At 56.2% G+C, this 11723-nt stretch overlaps 6 protein-coding genes across 6 annotated transcripts; 3 read left to right on the top strand and 3 right to left on the bottom strand.

Annotated features, from left to right (window-relative positions):
* GCG54_00011622 (uncharacterized protein) lies at positions 1–617 on the top strand (the record flags this gene model as incomplete). The annotated part of the gene is made up of 4 exons (XM_045411523.1): positions 1–35; positions 103–224; positions 284–333; positions 387–617. The coding sequence occupies 4 exons, from the start codon at positions 1–3 to the stop codon at positions 615–617; spliced, it is 438 nt and encodes a 145-aa protein (XP_045268581.1).
* A 135-nt stretch (positions 618–752) lies between these two features.
* On the bottom strand, positions 753–2801 carry GCG54_00011621 (3-(3-hydroxy-phenyl)propionate/3-hydroxycinnamic acid hydroxylase; the record flags this gene model as incomplete). Its single annotated transcript, XM_045411522.1, has 3 exons — positions 753–2446; positions 2517–2640; positions 2718–2801. The coding sequence occupies 3 exons, from the start codon at positions 2799–2801 to the stop codon at positions 753–755; spliced, it is 1902 nt and encodes a 633-aa protein (XP_045268580.1).
* A 1076-nt stretch (positions 2802–3877) lies between these two features.
* On the bottom strand, positions 3878–4739 carry GCG54_00011620 (Short-chain dehydrogenase cctT; the record flags this gene model as incomplete). Its single annotated transcript, XM_045411521.1, has 2 exons — positions 3878–4183; positions 4233–4739. 2 exons carry the CDS (start codon positions 4737–4739, stop codon positions 3878–3880), a joined length of 813 nt encoding a protein of 270 aa, XP_045268579.1.
* Positions 4740–5219: 480 nt separating this feature from the next.
* GCG54_00011619 (uncharacterized protein) lies at positions 5220–6390 on the top strand (the record flags this gene model as incomplete). The annotated part of the gene is made up of 2 exons (XM_045411520.1): positions 5220–5769; positions 5831–6390. 2 exons carry the CDS (start codon positions 5220–5222, stop codon positions 6388–6390), a joined length of 1110 nt encoding a protein of 369 aa, XP_045268578.1.
* A 332-nt stretch (positions 6391–6722) lies between these two features.
* On the bottom strand, positions 6723–8874 carry GCG54_00011618 (uncharacterized protein; the record flags this gene model as incomplete). Its single annotated transcript, XM_045411519.1, has 5 exons — positions 6723–6871; positions 6973–8192; positions 8249–8402; positions 8482–8641; positions 8812–8874. The coding sequence occupies 5 exons, from the start codon at positions 8872–8874 to the stop codon at positions 6723–6725; spliced, it is 1746 nt and encodes a 581-aa protein (XP_045268577.1).
* A 430-nt stretch (positions 8875–9304) lies between these two features.
* GCG54_00011617 (Fumarylacetoacetate hydrolase domain-containing protein 2-like) lies at positions 9305–10607 on the top strand (the record flags this gene model as incomplete). Its single annotated transcript, XM_045411518.1, has 6 exons — positions 9305–9379; positions 9443–9643; positions 9743–9823; positions 9886–9999; positions 10072–10396; positions 10453–10607. 6 exons carry the CDS (start codon positions 9305–9307, stop codon positions 10605–10607), a joined length of 951 nt encoding a protein of 316 aa, XP_045268576.1.
* Between the last annotated feature and the right edge of the window lie 1116 nt (positions 10608–11723).

The following is an 11723-nucleotide window of genomic DNA, read 5'->3' as shown; positions in this document are numbered from 1 at the left end:
ATGAAAACCACCTTCGCTTTCCTGACCTTGCTTCTGTATGTTGGCGTCACCTCGCAATCAGCCTTATAACAACAAGCTGCGGATCATTACTAACTCATCTAGCGCGGCCATCGCAAGCGCTGACAAGCACCGTCTCTGTGCTTGCCGTGATAATGGAGCCACAGTAACCAGCGACGAATACACCAAAAGTGTCGTCTACGCCGCCAGCGGCAAATTTGTGTTCAGTCAGTTTGCGACTTCTCCATGACACGCCTCCTATCCTCGGACGTTAACACCCCCACAGGTGGAAAGAAGTGGACTAAAGACGATGGGGCGGAGTTCGAAGGAGTATACGTAATTTCTATTCAATTCCCAAGCATTCGCTGTTGTTGCTAACCACAGAGCAGTATCATGCCATTGAGGGCTCGGTCAACGGCGGTGAAGACGATGGTTGGGTCGGTGGCAATGAGTCAGCCCAGCTCTGTAGACCTCTCAAGGAGGGTCCTGGTTTTTCACACGAGCGAAGCACATGCTTCACGCCCAAGGACGTCGTCGACTGGCGGGACTGTGGCGCTGACGGGAACTGCTTTACTTCCAAGGCTGCCAAGACTGACGGATTCGGAAAGCCGGTGGCTTGAGCTGCCAAGAGCTAGATACAATTCGAGAGCTTCGTCTTAGGCCTAGTAGCATTATATATCAAAGGTATACATGTATGTTTGTGTTCCACGCCTCTGTCTCGAGCAATCTAGACGACATATTTTCCGATGAGATGCTCAACCAAGACGTTCCCGAAGTTGGACCAAGCAGTGCGCCAGCTCATTCTTGCTCCTTGCGCATGCAAACACGAACATATCTGGACGCAAGACAACGAACTTGGCAGATGAGCCTAGTCGAGAAAGATACGACGTGCTGTTGTACCCGGGAGCCAGGGGTGCCTCGATTCCAGAAGTTGGCACAGGCGAGAAGACCTCCCACTTGCTCTGTTCTTCTGTCGAGAGCTTGACCGCTGTGTACGACTCTCCGTCCTGTGGATTATAGATGACGATGGATTCCTCTGACAAGACATCGGGGTCTAAAGACGCTCCCGAGATAGCTTCTTTAGCTTCCGCGTACGACTCGCTCGTCTCCGTTGAATCGTCGTTGCTGATGAGAAGAAGCGTGAAGATGGTACCGCACTGGCGAAGCAGATCGTCAGACAAAATCGGCGACTGGCTGAGCGAGGAGCGGACATGTATCTGCGCCAGTCGGGCACCGCCGTTGTAAGCCTTGAGAAAGAACCCGCCAGCAACGCCACAGAAACCACGCCGCTCCTGCTGGGCCGCCAGATCGTATCTGCGAAGCATGGGGATCGAGTTGATGAATCCCTGCAGTTTAGCCAGTGCCAGAATCCACAGGGTCGGTTGGCTGTTGCACACGGTGCCGGAGACCATAGACATCCTAGCAGCGTCATCCACGCTGTGGCGGCGCTCAGCTGCCCATGATTCCAGAATCGCAGCGTTGGTTTCCGGCTCCGCGTGGGTGCGGAGGAGCAGGGCCAGCCGCCATGCAAGCTGGTGCGCGTCGCGCACGCCGCTCGCGATGCCCTGGCCAGCGAACGGCGGGAAGACGTGCGCGGCGTCGCCAATTAGGAGGGTGCGCTTGTCGTACCACCGGTTGACGCACTTGTGCACGAACTTGAAGGGACGACAGCGCAGGATCTCGATGCAGTCGCGGGGATACTCGACGGCCTCGTCGAAGCGGTGGCCGCGGACGGGGTCCTCTTTGAGGGTGATGCTTTGGGATATGTGTTCCCAGAAGAGCTCTTCCGGGTATATCGGGCCTCCGAACTCGTCGACGCGGAACTCGTGGCGCCATGTCCGGTCGGCGTGGGGGCCAAATCTGCCTGTTGCGGTCGGCCTGCCGGGCGGGCTGCAGAAGTGCCAGCCCACGGGCCAGAATAGGTCGTAGACCTCGTCAGGGGTGTATCCGTACTTCCAGAGGGGAAAGGTCGGGTGTGTTTGCGGCGTCGGGAGGGTCATTTTGAGATTCGCGGCGACCCATACCCCTTCGTAGGGGTAGACGCCGGCTTCCTGCTTGATTCCGGCGGTTGGTTCCAGGAAGTGTTTGCGGACGATGCCCGTCTTGCCGTCGGCGCCAAGTAGCCATTGTCCTCTAATGACGCGGCGAGACTTTTGGGCGTCCAAATATTCGACGGTTGGCGGCACCTCACTAGATCTTCCGATTACCGTGCAATTTGTGCGTAATGAGCAGTAGCTCGTCTTCTCGATCGCGCGTCTCAGGGCGTGCTCTGGCAAGGTCAGGTCAGCACAAACCTTCCAGGAGACGAGATCGATCGAACCTAGCTTGGGCTGGTTTTGGAGAAAGCCTTCGGGCAAAGACTGTTCGAGGCTGTTGGCGGTGGTGATTTCCATCCGGTAGAAAGGGGTCGTGTTGAAGGTTGAGTGGTGAAAGTTGACGTGAGGCGGCTCTTTTGATTTCCATAGGTTGTCAGCAAGTGGTCAGAACTTTGCTTTGGGCGATCAACTCGTTGCACCTACCGTGGCCGACTTGGTTCATTTCATGACCGATTCCGATGGCGTGAAAGATTCTTACAGCATCTCCTGTGAGCCAAACGCCTCGCGGATCCGTGGTCACCTCTGCTGCCTTCTCCAGGATGACTGACTGTGTCTCAAGTCAGTCTCAGTCGAACATTGCGCACATGAAATCGTCGCGAAATCGCCGCCAAGTCACCAGCTTACATGAATCTGGTGTTGCGCCAACGACAATCCCAGGGCAAGGCCGGCGGGCCCTCCCCCGACAATGACGACCTGTGTCTCCTCCATGGTGTTCAGATGGTGTTTCGCGCTCGTCGTACGGTCAATGAACTAGCTTCGGTACTGATTTGACTGATAATTGGTATTTCAATCCCACAAAAATCGAAAACAAGAGCCCTCAAATACAGATCGTTCCCGAATCGCGTGAGCCGACTGCCTCTCAACGTTGGGGTCCTCGCACTTACACGCATTACTCTTCATCCCCACCTTTCCCGAAGTACCTAACACGAGCCGAACCGCTGATGCCGAATCGAGCTATGTTCACTAGCTAACGACCAATCAGAGATGTTCCGCGGCACATCTTACAGAAACCTTGTCCAGCGCTACGGCGGTGTGGATCCTCCGACGTTGTCCGTGGCAGTCCATGCGAATTCGCGGACTTTAGTGACATGCCGCGGCAGATGGAGCTGATCCCGCCGAGGGAGGGTTTACTACCTTATTCGCAGCGGCGGCAGCTCCGAAGATCCTCTAGCAGGAGCGCTGCAGGGTCTGGACCCGGACGATCATGGAGATTCGCCTGTAACATGTAGTCTGTCGGTCACTGAATCTCTTAGAAAGACCGTCTTGGCGGTCAATTGAAGGTTGTGGCGGGGTTGCTTTCATGCCGGCCGGGAGAGCTGTACGAATCTCCCCGAGCTCGCCGTCGCTGTGACCCACAATCTCCGCAGCCGACTCGGGACCACTCCGTCCGGGTGGGGCTTCCACTGGAACTCCGTGAATGATCCAGGTCTACCCGATGGAATCATAGAGAATGATAACAACATCACAACAAGGCTACGCCATCACATTGAACGACTTTAATATAGGGATTAGATGGTGATTGAGGTATCTGCAGCGGTCTTCCGAAGCACATTACTCTTGAACATAGCTTTACGCATTTGCACCGTTGCCTCGATGTACTGACAGCCATTGTTGATGATTGATATGATCAAACTCTTGATGTTCATTTCGCACAGTCTAATTCAAGGACTGCCTTCATGAATCATTTCCTGGGGCGCCCCAAGCGGTTAAGCTTGACTTGACGAGAGAAGAACCAGTTCTACTCAATGTGTCAGATGCAATGTTCAACAGTAAATGATGGAGCACTATTGAATATCACATACCAGAAACCACAAAGGTGAAAACATGACAATTAAATTGAGTATCCACGCCAGCTTCCCCTCCCATATCTCATCCCGCCTTCGCTTCCGGAGCAGCTGCTCGACAACGGACTCGGCATACGCTCGCGCAGGCATGCCGTTCTGGTTCCCCTCGAACTTGATGCGCTCAATGTCCTTCTTGATCGCGAGATACGGCGAACCCTTCGGGGCGTCGAGGCCGTGATGGAGGAGGTTGCTGCGCACGAATCCGGTGACGACCTCCACGACCTCCACCCCGAATGGTTGCACCTCCTGAGCTCGTCTTAGACAAAAGCACACATCACAAGGAACTAGAACTCACCAGTCGTAACGTCTTCGTATACTGGCTCAACGCCGCCTTGGAGGCATTATACACACACTGCCACGCCACCGGCACATCCCTCGTCACGCTCCCAATCTGCACGATCCGTCCGCGGGGCGCCTCGCACAGGTACGGCAGGAACAGCTGGCACAGCCTCATCACAGCGAGCACATTCACCGCAAACACCTTCTCCGCCTCCGCGATGTCGAGCTCCAGCGCCGTCGCGGCGTAGTGCGTGCCCGCGTTGTTGACCAGCACGTCCAGCCGGCCGCCCGTGCGCGCGAGCACGGCGTCGCGGAAGGAGTCCAGGCCGGTCAGGTTGCCGAGCTCGAGGGGCAGGGAGATGATGTTGTCGTGGCGCTTGGTGAGGTGCGCGAGGGAGGAGGTTTGCCGCGCGGTCGCGACGACGGTGAAGTTGCGTGAGGCGAAGGCGAGGGCGAGGGATTCGCCTATGCCGCTGCTGCAACCTGTGATGAGGACGACGGGGCGAGGGGCGGGTGTGGGCATTGTTGGGGCTGGAAGGATGCGAGTAGCGAGATCGTCTCAACAAGTCGGTTTGGTATCTTGGTCTGGAAAGTATGGGACGTGCTCTGGAGGTCATTTGTAGGACATCCACCCGTGGACATGGAGGTGTGGCGAAGGAAAGATGCTCCGACGGCCCCCGCTTTTCCGGCGCCGGGGGGTTGAGAGTTGCTCCGACGGGGAAGATGTTGTCGGCAGAACTCAACAACCGTAATTACATCGAACAATGGGTTTTATGTGTCTCGCGGAAGACCAGATCGCTCACGTGGCATGGAATGTAGATCTACCCAATTTAGTCCATGGCCGTGAGCTACACATCTTGATAGAATTTCCCAAGCACCCGGCCTCAACGGCATTCCCTCGCGTAACCGACCGCCGGCCGGCCGTCAAATACTCCAAGCAAACCCCCCAATCCAACAACCTCATCCCGAACGCATTTGAACCCATTCTCCCCCCTTTCAAGCCATGTCGCTGGCACTCCAACTCATCGTCACCGTCCTCGCAAAGCTCCCCAAACCAATCCGAGAGGCCATCCTGCCCGACATGCGCATCCCGCCCATCGCCAACGACCCCTCCAAGGTCCAGCTCGCGCGCCCGGGGCACATATACGTCGACCACCCGGACCTGGACGAGTTCGCCAAGTTCGCCGCCGACTTTGGCTTCGTCGAGGAGGCGCGCGCCGGGAACGACACGATCTACTACCGCGGCTACGGCCGGGACCCGTACGTGTACGTCGCGAGCAGGAGCAAGGACGGCAAGCCCCGGTTCCGCGGCGCGGCGTTCGTGGCGGCGTCGCAGGAGGAGTTTGACAAGGCGGCCAAGATGGAGGGCGCAAGGGTGGGCTCGATTGAGTATGCCCCTGGCGGCGGGAGCATCGTCACGTTCAACAGGCCGGATGATATGTTCTTTCATGTTATATATGGCCAGAAAGAGCGCAAGCCGGAGTCGCAGGAGCCATCTGCCACGCATGAAGAGGTCGGTCCTTTCAACAAGCCATTCAAGAAGCCGAGACAAGGTAAGCCAACCTCTCCTCGATGTCAGAGCCCAAACTCCATTGCTCACAAGTTCCTGTTCAGGAGCCTTCCAGCGCTACCACCCTGGCCCCGCCCTCGTACACAAGCTGGGCCACTACGGCTACGTCGTCCCCGACTTCGACAACGAGCTGGCGTGGTACACGTCCCACTTCAACTTCGTGCCGTCCGACATCCTGCACCACTGGGACTTTGACAACATGGACGTCATGACCTTCATGCACCTGGACCTCGGCGACGCCTTCTCGGACCACCACTCCTTCTTCATGCAGCGCGCGGAGCCGCACGTCAAGAAGGCCTTCTGCCACCACACGTCCTTCGAGGTGGCCGACTTCGACACGCAGCTGCTGGGGCACGACTGGCTCGCCAAGCGCGGGTGGCACAGCGTCTGGGGCGTCGGCCGGCACGTGCTGGGCAGCCAGATCTTTGACTACTGGGCGGACCCGAGCGGGTTCAAGATTGAGCATTATGCGGATGGGGATGTGGTGAACAGGCACACGCCGACGTCGCGGGACGTGGTGGGGCCGTTTTCGATCTGGGGGCCGGAGGTGCCGAAGGACTTTGGGGAGAAGATTCCCAAGGATTGGCCGGTGAAGAAGCTTTGAGAGGGGGCTTTTCGGGTTTTGTTTTCGTATAGAGTGGACTGATATTCAGTGTCTGAACCATTGGTTAGGGATGGAAATTTTGTAACAAATGCTTCGTAGCGAATGACAGGCTGTACTTACGGTATGTGATATACGGGAAAACGGGCGTGAATATTCTGGAGGCTCCGGTTGTTCATTACAAACACGTAAATGGAAGCAGTCTTTCACCCTCCCAAGGTTTCCACATCTATCTATCATGGCGTCTCTAAAAGCCGGGTTTCGCAACTTTATCAGGAAGTTGTGCAATGGCCCGGGAGACAACTCGGTCAGCTTTCTCTGCAAAGTTGCGTACATCATTGGCAATTCTCGGCGTGCAAAGCATTGGAGGTCAGGAATTGCAACCACCTAGGATGCAGCGGACTTTGGAAATGGAGAAACACGGCACGGATTTGTTGGTATCCGACAGGGCCGTTAAGAGACTCTTTGAAGCTTTTGAACGAGACTTTCCAAGAGTGATGTTAGTTGAACAACAGCCCAAATATATCATGCGCAGCAATACAATCGAATGCAGCAGCACCGCAAACAAGGGCGGAATTGACTCACGAATCAGGAGGCGCGGCATGGTCCACGACTTGGCAAACTGCTCAAGGAAAAGCAACAAGACCGTCTCGCAGTGCTCAATCTCCGTACGCAGGTCATCGCCAATCTCAGCAGCAGCAGTATCACTGTTAAACTTGAGGTGCAGGTCCAGAAATATGAGCGCGATGAAGGCGATGATGGACACCGCCGGGTCGACGCTGAGGAAGAAGCTGCTGTTCCACTGCTTGGCGATGGCCGCCACGTCCTGGCAGATCTCCAGGACCTGCTGCCACTTGAGCAGCCAGGCGCGCTCCTCCGACAGGCGCCGGCAGTTGATGAGCGTCATGAGCATCTGCGCCATGTGCAGGTGCATGGCGGTGACGAGGCGGAAGTGGTGGGCTGCGGCGGACTCGTTCGCAAAGGCGTTGCGGCGGGGGTTGAAGAGGTTTCCCGGCAGGGCGAGGCGGACCTCGGAGATGCGCCGCTCCGTGTCGGCGACGACTTTGGCGCAGTCGTCCTGCCTGCCGAGGACGTGCAGCCGGAGCGCGCGTCCGGCGTGGCGCAGGACGGTGATGCTTATGATGTGGATCTCGAGGCCGAGAGTCTGCCGCGGGGAGTCTGATAATAGCTTCTGAGCGAGATGGAGCAGACCGTCTTGGCGGTAAGGTAGGTAGAATTCTCGGTTCTGTTCCGTTGGCAGGCCTTGTGGGAGGGCGGTGTTGATGAGCCCCTCGTCGATTTCATAGGGCATCCCGGTCGAGACACTGGCGTAGGAATCGAGGGCGTAGATGCACCACCATACTAGACGCCATTCCTCCAGTCTGTCTTTGCTCAATATCGTCCATGGCGGGACGATCTCGTGCAGCCTGTCCAGTTGGTCCAGACCAGTCCAGTGCGCCAGACGGGTGAGTTTGCCAATGCGGGTCCATGCCTGCTGGCCAGGGAACTGGTGGAACTCGTAAAAGGCAAGCAGGCAGAACTTTCGGAACTGGTCGAGAGTTGGCGTGTCACCGGCGATGTCCTCTTGCAGGGACACGGAGCTGAGGATCTGGTCGATGTGTGCGTTGAGTTCGGACGAGTCAAAGGATGTGCTGACGAAGCCGGACAGCTTGGCCGCGATGACGACTAGTGTTTGGACGAGATCGCGACTGCAGCTCGACACGACTTCGACACCGGCACCATCGGACGGAGCATAGGGGAAGACGGGGAACGCATGGTTGATTGTGTCAATGTACCATTCCAGCCTTCGGAGGAATTTCGGTCAGCAGAGTCTTGGTACGTAGGGACAGGAAGCTCGTACAGAGATCTCTCATCTTCAGGTGAAAAGTTCAACGGGCCCGAACGGGAAGCTGTGGCGGTCTGTAGCTCTGTCGTTGCTGGGGTCGACGTTGTCGGGGGTGTGGGCGGTTCTGCGGTGTGGCTCGGGGGGCCGGTTGTAGAGGGCAACGGCGACTCTGGAGACGGTCAGCGAAACGGCCAACGGTGTAATTCCGGACGGCGGACGGACTATCCGACGGCGCGGGGTTATCGTACGTACCGCGGGCAACGCGTCTATTCGGCCGATGCGACAGAGATGGACGTTGAGATCCACGCTTAGTTCCCGGGAGAGGCCCAGGCCGTCGGCGGCTGGAGGAGTAAGTGCACTGGTGCCCCCGCTCCAAGCATCGGGAACACTTGGGTCGTCTGAGGTCACCTGCAGGGACGGTTGCCTCGGAATCAGCCTAGGGTCGGAGGCGAAGCTGATGCCATCATTCTGCTCGAGACTTACACTTGACTTTCTGGCTGCGAAGGGAAGACTGTCAGCGAGGGACGACGGTTGGTTCAACTGGGAAGCGTGCCTTACCGGATGCAGTTGTCACAGACCCGAGGCCTAGCATCGCTGTCGGTCTCTGCCCCGCGCGCAGGGGCAAGATCGGGCGACGACATGTTGGGAGATGCTCCGTCGTCAAACTCTGGGGAAGCGGGGACGGCGAAGACGGCCGTAGCGTGTTATTCCGGCCTGGCGATCGAAAATGACGAATGCCACCACCTCTGGTCTAGGTTTCCGGGGACGGGTCGTGGCGCGCGGCACATGAATAGCTGGGATAGAACCCTCGGTGGAACTCGAAGACGGAGGAATTGAAATCCAGGGGTTAGAGGTACCATGGAGTGAAATATTTGTGTTGGGAATCGTCGGCGTATCTACGAGCATGTGAATGTGAGGGTGAAAGACGAGAAGGTTTGGAGGGGTAGGTAGATGGCTTCGGAGTAATTGGCGGTGCTTCAAGACTTAAGGGAGTGACAGCGCCTGGGCCCCGCTTGGCGGGAACCGCTGAAGTTGCCCCGGTGGCCCCAGCGGAGCTTGCGGGCAGATCAAATGCTCCGATGCGTTCTGTGGACCTACCGACAATTCCGGCTCCCGGGCTGGAGCACTGCGGACTGCGACAATAGAGTTGTGCTGGATGATATATGAGCCCTCGAGAGGCAAAAATGCAAGAATTAACATCAAGCAAAGTATACTGTGTTTTCAACTGCCGCCAAAATGTCGTCCTTTTCCCACCTCGTCCGTTTCGAAAGCGAAGATGGCGCTGTTTACTTTGCCGATCTGGGTCCCGATGCGGATGGACCGCCGTCACCCGGCGCGAAGCTCAGCGGTGCCAAAACCATAGAAGCTCTTGCACAAAAGTCCGAAGAGGACATTGTTACCGTGCGCCGCGTAAGTCTTTTTGTTTTGTTTGGTTTCTTTAACTAATCATCCGTCCGCTCTTTCCAACAATTGCTTAACACAGAGTTCGCGCGCTAACACTAATAATAGCTCCTACCACCTCTTCCTCGAGACGGACTCCCGATATACTGTGTCGGCCTCAACTACCGAAGTCATGCAAAGGAAGCCAGCGTCCGTCCCCTCATCCAGCGACCGTAACATCGCGACTGACCGATATCTTTCGCGGTGCTCAGCTTGACATCCCAGCATGCCCGCCCCTTTGGACGAAGCCGGCCGCGGCGCTCGCGAGCCCAGGAGAGGAAATCCCAGTTAACGACTTCTGTGCCAAAAGTCTCCTGGACTACGAGGTAAGGGGACAATAAGCCCACACACACTGCATGCCAGCACAGCATAACCTGACGCATTCATTGTGCAATTAGGGCGAGCTCGTCTTCGTCACGTCAAAGGACGCCAAAAACGTGTCCGCCTCCGAGGCCAAGAACTACATCCTGGGGTACACCATCGGCAACGACCTCTCCTGCCGCATGTACCAGCTTCCGCGCTACTCGGCGGGTCAGTTCTTCTTCGCCAAGGCCTTTGACAAGTTCGCACCCATCGGCCCGTCGCTCATCAGCCCGGCCATCTTTGGGGACGGCTCCGCCTTCGACGTGGTGACCAGAGTCAACGGCGACGTGCGGCAAACGGCCGAGTTCGCACAGGACCTGATATTCAGCCCGGAGAAGATCCTCAGCCACATGAGCCAAGGTATGTTAGGTTGCGGGTGATGTGAGTCTTGGAGTGGATGACTGATTGTCGTGTAGGAACCACGATCCCGGCGGGCACGGCGGTCATGACGGGCACCCCGGCGGGCGTCGGGGCGTTTCGCCAGCCCAAGAGCTTTCTGCAGGACGGCGATGTGGTCGAGGTGGAGATGAAGAAGGTCGGCGTTTTGCGGAATAAGATCAGATTTGAGTAAGTGAATACTCTCGGGTGATGAGCTTTCTCTGTCATTGTACAAAAGGACTGATCGAGAACTCTGTGAAAAGAGTGGGCATGCTCACACGAGTGATCTTATTCATACAATGGGCTGTAATTTCTCTCGTCACTAGGTAGGCCGATAGACGCAAAAAGTAGGTATCCATCAACTATGGGCACAGAAGAAATGATCCTCTCAAAGTATGCTGGCGCAGGGCATTGAGCCACAAACCTCTCAACATTGCACGTGTAAGACAAGACCGAAAGAGAAGACATAAGCTTCAACAGAAAGAAACCGTCACAGTTCATCCTAGGCGCCTCAGTTGTCTGTCAATCAAAACCTGGTCTCCAGGCAGCTCGGTTGGCGAAAGCAACTAAAACCAGCTGGGAAGTTCAAGTATCGTGGGATTGTTCCAAAATTCACCTTCTTATTCAAGTTGTTCGCGTTGCTTCTACGAGTTCCCCTTCTCGGAGTACTTCTATCACAGCGGGTTGTTTTCGGCAAGTCAACGCGTTGTTGCATACGGCGTCAAATCCTTTGATCACTGGGCCAATTTCATGATACTGACAGCTCGACAACATTCCGTGAGTACGGAAGAGCACTTAGAAGTTTCTGCGATCAGACGACGGAAGTTCCTCCGCCTCGCAACATGTAACTTGTAAGGGAATCGAATTTTGAAAGAAGTACTGGGCAGACATGATACGATGCAAACGAAAGTTCTTCGGCCTCGCCTAGCTAAAGGAGAGTCGGGAGAAAAGAGAGTTCTGCACGATACATTGGCAGTTCTGCCAGAGACCCATAGGTATCGGCTGAGTCAAGGAGAAGTGCAGTGGCCGACAGAATTTGGCATCATAGATTTGACGGGTATCACCGCCGGCTTTCTCATTAAGCCGACCACCCGTTTCCTCATCCAACATGCGAAATTACACGGATTACTACCACCATCAGTGATAACCAGAAGCCCTCCTTATTCAGCCCGTCAATCATGGTTTCAGAAGCCCAACAATTCCGAGTCCCCCAGAGTTATCAGATGCCATTTTTGCACCTTGTTGGGAACCGACGGTTGAGGAACTTCGTTTTGAGCCAATGGCGGAGTAATCCATCCCCGGCCCTTGC

Source organism: Colletotrichum gloeosporioides (assembly GCF_011800055.1).
Source record: "Colletotrichum gloeosporioides strain Lc1 chromosome Unknown consensus_17, whole genome shotgun sequence".
In the NCBI taxonomy this organism is placed as follows: Eukaryota; Fungi; Ascomycota; class Sordariomycetes; order Glomerellales; family Glomerellaceae; genus Colletotrichum; species Colletotrichum gloeosporioides.
This window is presented reverse-complemented; position numbering and strand designations above follow the sequence as displayed.